We start from the raw sequence: 14,238 nt of genomic DNA, 5'->3' as shown, positions 1-14,238 counted from the left end.
CAGTGATGATGAAATGTATAAAAATGTCATCTGTTACTGTTCTTAATATTTCCCCTACTCACATTTCTGCTCTTTGGAGCTACACTGGCTCCTGGGCTTATTGGAGAAGTGAGAAACTAATTTCTGATGGTGTCCTGGGTGCTGATACTTTGTGTGGATTTTCCAGTACCAAGTCTGTGTTGCTTGCATGGACCAGGAGCTGTCCTGAGCACACAACAGCAACACCCAGCAACAGCATCCAGCCACAGGCACTGCAGACAGCAGTTAGTACCTGGCCAAAACTTCCCTCTGGGATCAGGTCTGCAGCATCTGGAGCTGGGAAGGAGGAGGCAGCAGCTGGTTTCACCTCTGACTGGTGTGGAAGCAGATACCAATCTTGGGAAGACGACTCGGCGGTGTCCTGCCTGGGTTACTGCTCTTGGTGCACGTGGCCTTAACTTCCTCCTTGTGCTTGGTGTGACTGAGCCTTCTCTCCTGACTCCTTCCGACAGCAGGGCCTGGCTGGCAGCCCCTGCACCTCTTTCACCCAAAGCAGCTTTATTCCTGCTTGCCCTTCTGCCCCTGCTCATGGTACACTGTTGCACACAGCTCTCTTTGGCACTGGGCATCTCCCTGCTCTCATTTACCAATCTGCACTTTTTTTTTTTTTTTTTATTTCTGTCTTTTTTTTCCTTTCCATTTCAGCTTGTGAACATTCATGCTTCTTGCATTTTATCTAATTTGCGGCTGTCCTGCTGCCTGTTATGCATCCCGTGCAGCATCCAGGCTTGCTGTTAGTGGAGCAGCAGCACTGTGCCAGTGTAAGGTGCCATTCAGTTGTGAGTCAGACTGGAGAAACTGGGCCCTTTTGGGCAACTGCAGTGGGAGGGGAAGGACCTCTGTGTTTGAATCACCAGACCAGTCTGGGGATGTATAATAGAAATGCATTGAACCAGTAAGTGTAAGCACTTCAGTCATGTCTTCTGCACTGTGTTGAAGTCCTTGGCAGGTGGGTTTCAGACCCCTGGTTCAGGAGTGTTAGCTGGGATGGACCAGGGGATGGTGCATGATGTAAGGGTGGCCAAGAGTGCAGGAGCACTTTTCCCAGCCTTTATGGTATGGACAGCCACCACATCCATTGCTGAGGTGTTTTTCTGCATGAGGTGGCAATCTTTTGTGCTTTGGTTGTGCAGGATGTTCTCATGCACACCAGATTTTTCAGGATATACCCCCCAGCCCACTGCTTTTAACATCACTATGATACTTCTCTTGTGCAATTTATTACAGGGAATCAATGGAGATGATGACACAGAAATACCTATTACACATTATTTTGGCTTCTGTGTTTTGGTAGCAGTTGGCAATTTTCAAGCAAGGCCTGAGCTTAGATGAACTCAGAATTGTACCAGGGTTTAAAAAAGGCATGTGGCATGTTAAATGCCTGTGACAGGACGTGTTTGTTCCAGCAGCAACTGCACCCATTAAAACATAATCTGTGTGAGCTCAGTGAAGAGGAGGTGTGAACACAATTCCACTGAGCAAAGGCAGAATAGCTAGTCACCAAAGCAAATGCAAGGAGGCATTTGGGAGAGGAAAATGGTGCCCAAATCCCTTGGGAAAAAAAAAAAAGGGAATCATCTTTCTGGGTATGGTCCAAGGGCTGACATATGACTGGGGAAAACGCACTGCTGGTCCTGAGCTGACAGACTGTAAGGCACAGGGAGATAGAGAGCACAAAAATGTGGTGTTACAGAGGAAGGATCTCACTACTGAGCATAACAAGAAAAGAAAAGATCTGCCACTACATGAGGGAAAAAAAAAAACAGATGCAGAAAAATGGGGAGACAAGAAATTCAGAGGAGTGGGCAGAAAGAATAATTATAGTTGTTACATTTAGAATTGGTATGAAGAGAGATGAGAAGCAAGTAGGCTTCAGTTGAAGATGGCAGAATACTTTGAGAGAGAAAAAAATCCATTCATCAGGATTTCTGCTGTGTGACACACTGGTTCAGGATGGAAACTTTCTGTTTGGTCTGAACAAAGTGCTGGGATAATGTGTGGTGTTCTGATGTGAGACAGCAGCAGTGTGAGAGCTGCCAGCCAATTCATTTTGAACACCAGAGGGGACATACCCTACAGATGCAGGACATGGTGAGTACCTGGGATGGAGGACCAAAGTTCTTGTCTAGGTTTGGATCTATTCTGTATCTCCCCTGACTGTGGTTTTTTACCACTAACGTTTGTTTAACATAGCTGCATAAAAGCTACACTCAGATTGCTCTGTTACTTGCCAGAAGTGTTTGAAAAGCCTGCTGAGTGCTGGCCATGGGAACACTGCCTCATGTTAATATCTGCTCTTGGTGCAAGATTTTGGGTGATTTAGACAGCACTTTTTGTCCTGTTTTAAAACACCAAGGCCTGGGACTTCTGGATGCCTCCTTACTCTTGAACTCTTAATCCTCAAAATTACATGTTCCCATGTGTGTCTGTTTAACAGACTTGTCCCCTCTCAGTTTACTCATCTGTCAGTGAACATATAAGAATTCACATTGTGTAGTGGACTGGACTTCAGCCTGGCAGCTCTGGGGATGCTTTAGCTGCTTCACTGTAAGTTTTTGGACTTCGAACCACCATTTCCATGATTCTGTGACACATCTTTTCCTTTCTTTTTTTCTATAGGAGAAAAAGTGGCTACTTTTTCATATGTTAGTTCCATATGGTGACTTAAATTACATTCAGAGTAGGTCCTTCTGGGGACATTTCTATGGAGACTGAAACCTTTGGCACAGGGACAGAAGGAAGGGTTTGGGGCAGTGATTCCTTTAACTGCCACAGCAAGTTCATCAGTCAGTGCCCTCAGCATCATAGCTGGTGCCACCTCAGAGAACTGAGCTGTGCTTTGCTGGAAGCTGGGCAGGTTTGGAAAGGGGACAGTGGCTGTCTGGGAAGACATCTGATCCAGTGGGGTGCTTATCTGAGTCTTCTTGCAAGTGCTGAAGGCAACTGCTGCCAATGAACCACTTTTCTGATGAGAGATCAGGATCTGTTGTCTGCTTTGCTGCCATTTCTTTCAGAATCAAGAATTAGTTGAGTGGTAAAAGTGTGAAACTTCCATTTTCATTTGAAGGAGCCAGCAGAGACCACTGGCTTGTAAAGCACTTGGAAGTTAGTTGAGATAAACTTGGGGTTTGTACATATGAGTGAGATAAATGCTTTTGTATGTATGAGAAAGAGGGAATAGAGTTGAGGAGCAAAATAATTTGCAGGTTTCTAATCTTGCTACATGTGCAGATGTTGGCCTTGTCCCCTGAAGCAGAGATACTTTGGGATTATGTTTGCTTGTCAAAAGACAAAAGTTTTCATCTGTAGTGCATGTCCTAATGAGTTTTAAGATGTAAGGTATTGTTTATGAATAATAAATGTTCCTGCTGACTTCAGTGAAGTCTACACTCTGTAAAATCTCCTCTGTGTAATAGTGAGCACCCAGGTGGCTGGCTAGAGGAGGAGGCAGTGCTCAGAGGCTGTGGAAGGGAAATCAGGGCTGATAGCATGTGAGGTGAGGCAGCAAGCATCACACCTTGCTCTCACTGGCAGAAATAGTAGGTACACAACATGACAGCACAAAGTGTCTGAGTGCAAACAATAAACATGGCATCCACTGCATTTAGCTGATCATGAATTGTCATTGCTAACATCATCTTAAAGGCATTTTTTACTATTCTGTTTCCCTTGCATCCACCTGCTCTGTCAGAGAAGGGATTCCATATGGTCTTAGTTGCATTTTGACTGTGGTTGGTGCCAAGTCAGATATATCCCAGTAACCTGATGCAGGTTTCTGATTAGAATTAGATAAGACACATTTTCAGTTCATTTCTGCACATTTCTAGTGGCCTAGAGAAGTCAGCAATGATGTAAATGACTGTTATTTTCTTCCCAAGTTTAAGCTTTCCTATCAATGGCTTGCTGGGATTTTGAGATGCCCTTTAATTGACATAACCTGTGTGTAACCGAAGGGATGGGTATAGCAACATACAATGCAATGGTTTCAGCCCTCCAGCCCCTACTTAGATGAAACCCCTGCTGATGCCAATGAATATTGTCATCAATAAGATGTTTGTTGTGCTTCCCTTCTAAAAGCAAAGCAAAGATGACATTTTCAGTGAAGAAATCCCCATGGAGTTGGTAGCTGTAGGAGTAGCCCCTTTAGAGTGGGTGATTAAGCAATGAAACTGCTAGCTGAATAGGAAGCCAGGTCTCAAAAGGGGAAACAAAAGAACATCAGATCTCTTAAATGAATAAAGATGAATGAATACATTGGCTACAGACCAAAATACAGCACTATTACCATCAGCATAATCCTTCCTAAATTAATTGCCATATAGTAGAGTGCATCTGTTAAGAAAAGAACCTTAAAAGCAGGATTCTCCATTAGTGGCCTATCGGAAATGATGCCTCAAGGATGGAGTGTTTTACAAGGAATTCCCAAAGTTGATTCAGGGTTCACCCTAACTAAAAGCCACTTCCTATGGAGGGTAGTCTAGATGTGAATTTGAAAGGAGGGATACTGCTGATTAAAAGCAGATCTTTTATAAGCAGACAGTACTTCATGAAATCCCATTTACAGCTCTTTGATCCTTATGAAAGGATTTTAAGCAAACATTCCTCTAGGGAAAGATATCTTTCTTCTTTTGCCATTAAGTTTAAAAATGTTCCTTATTTGTAAGTACTTTGCCTAAAGTGAGGTAATTTAACTGTATTGTATCACAGCTGGGTCTGAATCTGAGCAGCTCTAACAAAAGACCACCAAATATATCCACACACACTCAAAAAAAAAAGTAAATCTCTTGTATATTGTGGGAAATAAATCTGCAAGAATGAATGCATGGAAGCACAGAGGAGCTCTGAGTGTCTCCTTCCACTGTTTGCCAGACGGGGTCTTCAGCCTTTGAGAAATGTATTCCATGCACATAGTCTTCTTGTGGAGATTTAGCTAATCATGGAGAGCACAAATATCAGCCTGTTTTTCTTGTACCTTTCCTCTGAACTGAATTCTGTGTCTTCTGTAACTCTCAGTGGACTCTTTAAAACCTTAGTAACAAGGAATTCTGCCTCTCAAATGCTAAAAAGTAATGTCTTGGCTGCAAGTGTGATAACATAGCTTAATGCCTTTTTATGTCTATTGCATTTGTTCTGATGTCTTTTAAACCACATGACATTATAGAGAACTAAAGTGCAGGTGGATTTAGAATTTAAACTGTTTTCAAATGGCTATTTAGCATAAAATCCTTAGTCATCTTCAGGGCTCTTGACTAATCTGGGTTTTAGAGAAAACAGCCATTGTTGCTCTGGAGATGTATAGACAATGTTATATTCTAGTAAGTCCTTACAATTACACAGAGGGTGAAATCACTGCTGAGTGTTTCCTCATCCTCTAAGTGTGGAAAATCTGCGTTTGAGTGTTTGCAAAGACTTTTTTGGTTGGCAAAAGCTGCAATGCAGCAATTGTAAAGGTCCAAACCAATGATTAAGCAGCACAGCACTTAGACCTGTATGCTGGATAAGTTATCTGAAGTTAATTGTATATAAATAGTAAAGCAAACTGTAAATAGTTAAAAATATATGGCTTACTTGATTTAGAGATGAAGATATAATAGGAAGATGTTCCATTTGTGGAAGAAAAGCAAAAATGTAATAGCATGTGTTGGAATTGCAGTCTGGAGAGATGCTGCTATTTGATGGAAACACTACTCTTGGAATTTGTTGGATTTTTCTTGTGTGGCTAGAATACATAATGGCTTTTTTTTTTAAACTCCATCTTGTATCACAGAAGTGTGGTTTTCTCTGAAAGGTTCCTGCAGATGCATTGCATAGGTATTGATGCTGTAGAGAAGTGTGTGGTTTCTATGACTTGTGCTGCATTGTATTTTGACACACTGCACCAATTTGAAATAATGTTTGGTAAATCTTATGGCAGTTTTATTTTTTCTGTTACTGTGTTTTAGAAGTCCCAAGAAGCAGATTTGAGAACTGCATGTCTAAAAGCTATTTGAATTTTGTTGTGTATTTTTAGATACCACTAGCTCTGAGGGGAGTGGGTGAATGGGAAAAGGCTAATTTTAAATTTCTTTGCAACTGTTCTTGCTCTAACATTTGGTTTGTAATTTCGAATAATCCACAGAAAAGCGATTTTCCACCCAAGGGAATTTGGTTTCATGTATATTTGCATGGAGCCATGGGGACCATGGCAGGGCTTAGGCTGGTGGTCTTGAAGCTTGGTCAGATGCTGCTCCTCTGTGCTGGCCTTTTGCCATCGGTGTGCATGAAAATGTGGACACGCTTCACAAGAGCTGAGCCAAGCTGATTCAAACCCCAGCAAAACAGGCAGTCAGTACAAAGTGTGCCAGTCACCAGCTTACAGATGTTTGGTGTTGCTCCTGCTCTAGTGGAAACAATGGTTGTGAGGGAGCGACAGCCGCCGCCTCCAGTCTGAGCAGGCAGCCCCTCCTCCTGCAGCAAGCGTTTGTGCCATCTCCTTCTGCCATGAAAATTGCTGTCATGTCACAGACTAAGCTCTGCAGCTTTGCTGCCAGGTTAAGCAGGAGAAGCTAGGCTGTGATTAGGAGGAGATCCCCGGGGAAGCAGCGTGCAGGGTTTGAGGGTGAAGGGCTGGGAGGAGCAGGAGTGGCTGTGTCACACTCAGCAGTGGGCTGAGCTGGCAGGTGCCAGAGCGCCTGTGAAATGGAGCTGCAGGGGACACAGCAGATGTGCATCGTGGCTCAGCTGGTGCTGTGTCATGGCCAGGCACACAACTCAGAGGCAAACAGCATTGCAGCAATGCAGTTGCATCATTGCAATAGTGATGGGTGGAGAAGAAACACCTTGGCTCCCACACCCAGCAGTGACTGCACAGCATGGTTTTATGGTGTGCTTTCTGCCCCTCCCTTGTCAATGAGAGCAGGGCTTTTTACCCCTTGCATCTTGGCATCCCATGAACTGTTCTAGGTAGTACTCCCTCTCTGTTTTGCCATGTTCCTGTTGTCTGTCCTTGGCAACCTGGAGGGAGGAGAGGGCCCCGGCAGCTTCTTTTGGCTTGCAGTGGGAAGAGGTGGGCTGGCAGCTTCTTGTGCCAGGCAGTGCACTGGAGACTTGGTGTGGAGCCCTTGGAGCTCAGCAGGCAGGGCACCAGTGCCTGAGGCACCTGTCAGCTGAACACAAAAGTGGCAGCCACCCTAGAAAGGCTGACAGTGCTGTCACCTCCTGAGCTGAGGGATGAGCCCATTGCTGTTTGCATTGTGAGAGCACCTGAGGCTCATTGACTGGCTGAGGGTACCTCTGGGAGCTGGGTGTTCTTCCTCATGGAGATTACAGCTGGGAAGGAGAAATACAGGCCAGCACTGCCAGGATTAGTTCAGGAACTTCAGGTCACTCCTCCCTTCCTTCGTTGCTTTCCTCAGGGCACTGCAGAGTGTGTCTCTCCTCCAGCCTGAAACAGGGAGAAGGGGACTCTGGTCCCTAGTTTACCTGGACATTTGTCACTTGGTAAGAAAATTGCGAGCAATCTGCCTGACAACATGCCCCTGGTAATTAATAAATAGCCCCTGGTCACACACAGCCTTCTGCATGCCCAAGAGGGCTAACCCACTTCACAGAGCCTGTGTGTGCCCAGATTTCTGTTCAGGATTTCCCTGCGGCAAGGACCAGTGACCTAAACCAGTGCAGGATCACCCAGGCTCCAGTGGCTGGCCCTGAAGCCTGTGCTTGGGCTGTAGCAGAGAATGAATACTGCAAGTGAACCAACCATTTGTATGAAATCTTGTTTCATGAAGAATACAACAAATTGCTTGTCAACATTAATCTGTATCTCCTTTCTAGTAATTTATTTTTGTGTAATTTTTCCAGCCTATTCATGGAAGTGCATCGCTGTGATCTGTGCATCCAGGCATTGGGTACTGCTGCTTTGGCTAAGGACGTGCCAGCCCTGATCTGGAGCAGGGTGTTTGAGGCAGCGCTGGTTTGCTTGGATACAGTGTGCTGCTGAGGTGTCCACAGGGCACAAAACCTCACCTGGGCTGCTGGTGCCCATCAACACCATCTGCCTCAAGGTGCTCTGCTTTGCAGCAGTCTGTAACGTGTCCTACACTTGGCAGATCAAGCTGGTTGGAGATGTTCCAACAGAACTCTTTTTCTTCTGAATTTGCTGCTATACTGGAATGGAAGCATGCTAGAGATGCTTCCACAGCTCTCAGATTCTGATGAGAGCTGGGCAAGGCTCCACAGCACTGTCCCCAATGGCTGCCTGGGGTTGTGTGGTTTTTGGCAGCCCAGTCTTGCATGACTTCCTATACCCAGCTAAGGGAACCTTAGCCTCAGGTGCAGGACTGCTCTTACAACAATTCTGAATTGTTTGTATTTTCTTCTGAGATGTAAAGAATCAAATTCTCCATGATGTGCAGGTTATTTATTCTCTACCAGAATTTCTTCCACCTTCCAAAATTCTGAACAAGGAGATGCTTTGTAGCTGAATTTTCAGTAATCCTTTATAGGATATGAGGCCTGATTTAATGGCTGACTCCATAATTGAGTTCTTTCTTAAGACTGAATTTGTATCTTTTTTAGATTAGCTTATTCTAATTCCTAATTTTGTTACTTACATATTTATAGCTATGTATAAAAACATTTAAAATCCTTATGTCTACAGTTATTTTTCTGGAGCTGCATTTCAGCTTTTAGTCTGTTTTATTTTCCTTGCCTGTTACATTTCTTTCTACTTATTATGCATCTTCTCCTGTTTTAAAAGAAATGAAATGTAGACTTTCTTGATGAGGGTGCAGATTTTTTCACTCCTTAGCCGTGACAGATGCAGTGCTCTGGGAAAACTGCCTGCCTCTATTAGTAAGCTTGTGCTTCTTGTAATTGGGCAGTATTAATGTTTAGGAAGGCAATTGAATGAGCTTAAAAAGAGCTCACAAGATGGTGGTCCCTGCAGGTCAGCAGGCAGCACAGTAAATCATCACAGTGAGGAGGTGCAACTGCCAGCACGTGGCAAAATAACTTATTATTATTCTGGCTGCTGATTCACAAGTCCTGCTGCAATTACAAGTGACAGTAGAGAGGCTGGGGAGAAAGCAGGGAGCCTGCTCTGGCAAATTCCAGATGGAGGACTTGCATTCATCTCCATTCTCTAATGAGAGGGTGACAAAGTCTGAGGCAGGTCCTGGGGACATATGTCATCATGGTTCTGTGCCTTGGTTACCCCCAACCCCCAAGGCTGCTGCTGCAGCACATGGAGAAGAGCTTCAGACCTGCTGTGTATGTACTCTTTTGTTGTGCACTGTATTTAAAATATCTTCCCCCACTTCTTCCTCTTTTAAAAGGAAGAAGTGGGGGAAGATATTCTTCTCCCTTTTTCCTTTTTCTAGAATGATACAGAGGGCTATAAAAGTTTTGAACCTGCAAAATTGTTCAAGTGCAAACTAAAAAGTAAATGTGCGCTGTGTAACGGAAATTACATTGTAACACCCCAACTCTGCCTTAGCGCTTTTTAATGAACAGTTTTTTTTAGAAATCTATTGGTTTTGTTGTCCTGGTTTTATAGATTAACAATATATCAACTTGTTTGCTTTCTAAAGTGGGAACTCAGGACATTCATAGTTTATATGCCTGAGTCATGCTGTAATTAAATCAGGAATTGAATCTGGACTGAGTAGTATAAAACATGGACAAACTGGAGATTCTGAGTTATTGTCTGGTGAGCCAAGGAAATAATTTATTTTAAATGGCTATTTTTATGTATGAATGGGAAAAAAAATGGTTCTGACTGCTTTAAGAGTTTTCCAGCATTCACAGTTGCTTGGCAAAATTCTTTCCAAAAGTGTTATGTACTTGTCATGGTTTAACCCTAGCTGGCAGCTCAGCCTCACACAACCAATTCTCCCCCACCCCACTGTGGGATAGGGGAGAGAACTGGAAGAGTAAAAGTGAAAAAACTCTTGGGTTGAGATGGAAACACTTTGATAATGGAAATAGAATAATCATAATAGTAATGATGATAATACAACTGGTAGGAAAATAAAAAAGATTAATAAAACCAAAGAAGGACAAGTGATGCACAATGCAATTGGTCACCAGCACCTATTGATGCCCAGCCAGTCCGGAGGCAGTGCTCCCCCAGTCATCCTCCCTCTCAATTTTTATTGCTGAGCATGATGGCATATGGTGTGGAACATCCCTTGGGTCACTTGGGGTCAGCTGTCCCAGCTATCCCCCCTCCCAATTCCTTGTGCTCACCCAGCCTCTTTCTTTCCTGGTGCTGAGCAGAGGAGACATTCACTCTCTAAACTCTGCACAGCAATAGCTAAAACATCCTTGTGCTGTCAGCACTGTTTCCAGCACAATTCCAAAGCAGCCCCATACAAGCTGCTGTGAGGAATATTAATTACCCCAGCTAAAGTCAGAGGAGCACTGGACTTGCCCTGTCTTTGGGTAGGTGGTAAGGGGCTGGCATTTCTAGTATGACCTCTTCAATGAGAGAGTTTAAGTACTGGTTCTCTGGAAAATGGTAAAATCTGTTTTCTATAAAATGTAGTTTTTGAGAACAGAATATAACCATTTGAATAGAGAAGAATATAAGCAGACAGTTGTTGTGAACAGTAACTCTTGCAGACTTGATATTTTGAACAGTCCTTCTTGGAAAAAAAAAGTCTTCTTCCTGGCACTTTAGAAAACACCAGGAGGTGGTGGGTCTTCGTGCTGTTTGTAGGATTTTTCAGGTGAACCAAACTTTGGGGGCTGCATTCTGTTCTCATGCATGGAGTGAGTGAGATATGACATGGGCAGTCTCAGCACAGAGTGCCCCAATTCATCAACAGCCTTTGCCCTGCAGAAATCACAAGTTGATTACAATGAATTCTTCATGCCCACTAGAAACTCTGTTCAGCTGTGTTCCACAGTACAGGAGCCACGAACTGCGGGCTGTGTCCCTTGGCTGCTGCTTGGGAGTTGCTCCTGCTGAGCTGGTGTTGAAGGAGCTTCCCTGGTGAGGAATTTCTAAGTGGAAGAGCTAAGCAGCCTCTTAGGACCTTGTGCCTCCCCATTCAATCAAAGCTTTGTTTCTTTTCCAGAGGTGCCAAGAGTGCCAAGTGAGCTCAGCTTGGCCATTGCAGTGTTGGGCAGTTTCTTCTGGGGGCTTCTCTTTCCCTTTTGGCCCTTGCGCAGTGAGGTGGTAAAAGGGGGTGTAGTGGCATTTCAGGTGTTTCTGTGTGCAGTGATTGCTGCTTTGAGCAAAATGAACTGTGATGATAATGTCTCATGTTCCAAAAGTCAGGAATAAACTGAAACCCTCCTGAAATAGGATGAAACTATCATGTCCACTGAAACTATCAATGAAACTATCCTGTCCACTGTCTGTGTATCCACAGGAACCCACCTTTATATAAGTAGTGTTTGATATTAATGGCTTTCTTTATAAATGAGCATATTTGTTATCATATATACGTTATTATGTTTATTTCTTTTGACAAACCTATATTTTCTATTTTTTTCCTCCAGAGTGACAGACTGCTCATTAAAGGTGGAAGAATTATCAATGATGACCACTCCTTCTATGCAGACCTGTACCTTGAAGATGGACTTATAAAGTTGGTTTTTATTAAATATTACTTTTTTTGCATGCATGTTAACATAGACTACTGTGATGTCTTGGTAGTGCTGACTTAAAATCTCTTGTGGGCAGGATCTCAGTGACCTCTAGATGTGAGACTGTAGTTGAGGAGTGTTTAATTATTAAATTCTATCATTTTATCTTTACTAAGATTAGATAAGTAGAAAATTTCTTTGCTGTAAATTGAAGATATTTGCTTTTCAAAAAGTTCAATCACATCACAGTTTCTTCTGAAACAGTTAAGGCAAGTAGGCACTCTCAAGAAATGAAGTAATGGTAAGGACAATGGAAACCTTTTGAGTCCATGAATGGCAGAAAGCTCTCAACAGCTTTTCTCCCTGTACCTAGTCAGTGCAAGTGCAGCCATGCTCTTCAGGATTGTAGGGCACAGAAATCTGAAATATGCCCCATGTTCCATGTGCAAATGAGGATCTGCTGTGTTTCAGTTGCCTGTTAATTAATGCTGAACCACAGTATGTTCTGTTCCTATAATGTTGTTATGCATTGTTACACAATTAGAAAGAAAGTCCTGATTTATCAGGCTATAAAATACAGGAACTGGGAAAGTAGTTGTTAGGTGAAAAACTTGAAATATGTGTTATTGATAGCCTGGGAAACTTTACCAGAGATGTCCATGTTCTCTGTAGGTCCTGCCTTGGCTTAGTGGAGATGAGGGTCTCTAAGGTTTGCAAAGTTATGTGGTGTATGAGCACTCTGATGTGCACAAGGATCAAAGCCTTTTTCATGGTTGCTAAACACTTTCACTAGTGACCTAAGAAACTTGGTCTCCAGTGGCTACAATTTGATGCACAGAAATATAATTATGGTTATCTGGTAAATAATTAATTGCCTACTTGTTTTCTTGTTTTCAGAGCTCCTTAAGAATGCAACATCAGATTAAAAGTCCAATTCTTTATATATCTGTGACTGCATATGTTATTATGATTCAGGTTATTAAAAGAGAAAAAAGTCTGAATACTTTCATCCGTGGACTGTGAAATTTTTTTTTTAATACTTTACCTTTCTATTTGTAGTGTTAATTGAAGTGGTAAAAGTGGAGAGGACACGAAATTTTGAACATGCATCTATTTTTAAAGCAACAGTTATCCAAGTTGTGCTCTCTTTGATGGGTGTTTTTGTTGAGGTTTTTCTGTGGTTTTGTTAGTTCAGATACAAATCTCCTATTAACACTTGTAAGCGTCAGAACTATTTAAATAACTAAATGCATGAGATGCTGAGAGCCTGAAACTGCTGAGTTTTTGGCTTTGATTCCAGAAATGCAATGGTAGTTAGTGGGCAGGTTAGCAATGCCAAGCTTTCACCTGCCCTTATTAAGTACATGGACTCCCTCTGAAATCCGAGTGTGGATCCCTACCTCCAGGAAGTATCTCAGCTGCCCAAGCTAATTAGGGTTAATGATGAATAGACAGGCAAGATCTTAATTTTTAAGAAGTATTTATCTTTGCCCAAGGAGGCAAGTTCTCTATTTAGCACCCTGAGTTATGCCTGATGCCCTAGATTTAGACAATCCAAGATTTTTCTTTGTAAAGTGTGCAAGAAGTCCTGCTCTGAAGTAATTTGTGAGGGCAGCCTGCTGTGAGATGGGGTTGGGTTCTTACTGTGTTCAGATGATAAATTTTGCAATCTAAGAAAGCTCTGGGTTTGTCTGATCTCCCAGCTTCTTCAGATGGAACTGCCCATTGTGTCTGAATATTTAACATCATTGTTAAATGTGGCTCAAGCTTGTTTGGAGCTGGACCTTAAAACTCAGTCATCTGCATTTCAGTTGATGCTACAACTTTCCAGCTGCAGATCCTGCTGATAACACAGAATTCTAACACAGAATGGAGCAGACACCAAACCACTCAGCCCAGAATAGGCAGTAGTGTCCTGGTTTTACCAGGCTATAAAAGATCTGGGTTATTTTTCTCACTCTGAAATGAAAAATGATTGGAAAAGAGAGGGTTGGGTTTCTCTTGCAGCCTACTGAAAAGATTTGGGTCTTTTAATGCAGATCATTCTGCATAGAGGAGAGCAGATGTAACCTTGAGTGTGTTTGAAGATCAGCTATAGTTTGGAGGATGGTCGATGTTTCTTCCTGCCAATCAATGCTCAAACTGGCTCCGTAGGTACAAGGAGCAGCAGTGCATGTGGATTTTTCCTACCTGAAACTTAAGCCCTGCACACTCAGATGGCAGCTGAGAGGCAGTTCTCCATTATCTAAATAGTATTTTAAATATTTGGTAATTTAAATTGACATATAAATAATGTATTTTGCCTACATCTTGCCTGCCTGGGTAATCACATGAGGAAGTGAGCCCTGTGCCAAGTGACAGGTCATGGTCTGGTGCTTGCTGCTCCATCCCTCCCAAGGGGAAGGGTTGGGTCCCTCTGGGCTGGAGGGACAAACAGTGGCAGGGTGGGGGACTGGGGGCATGGTCTCCAGAGCTGGGCAAGTGGTGAGTCAAGTTAGGGGGAACCTCAGATGCCTAAAAAAGGTCAGGGCTTGATAACTGCAGAAGCATCACCACAGAGTTCTGGGAGAGGTTTTCAGCTTCCTTGGATGAAGCTTAGGAAGAGCTGAAGCCTGCTGGTTTTTG

At 43.1% G+C, this 14,238-nt stretch overlaps 1 protein-coding gene across 2 annotated transcripts in view; it reads left to right on the top strand.

Annotated features, from left to right (window-relative positions):
* Positions 1 to 14,238, top strand: part of CRMP1 (collapsin response mediator protein 1) — a 49,890-nt gene that overhangs the window by 5,320 nt on the left and 30,332 nt on the right. For both annotated transcript variants that reach the window (XM_059470833.1, XM_059470835.1), the window contains exon 2: positions 11,527 to 11,615. In XM_059470833.1, coding sequence (XP_059326816.1) covers positions 11,527 to 11,615 — 89 coding nt within the window. The remainder of the gene's footprint in view (positions 1 to 11,526; positions 11,616 to 14,238) is intronic.

Source organism: Ammospiza nelsoni, chromosome 4, assembly GCF_027579445.1.
Source record: "Ammospiza nelsoni isolate bAmmNel1 chromosome 4, bAmmNel1.pri, whole genome shotgun sequence".
Taxonomy (NCBI): Eukaryota; Metazoa; Chordata; class Aves; order Passeriformes; family Passerellidae; genus Ammospiza; species Ammospiza nelsoni.
Note: the sequence above shows the minus strand (reverse complement) of the source record. Positions and strands in the feature narration are given on the sequence as shown.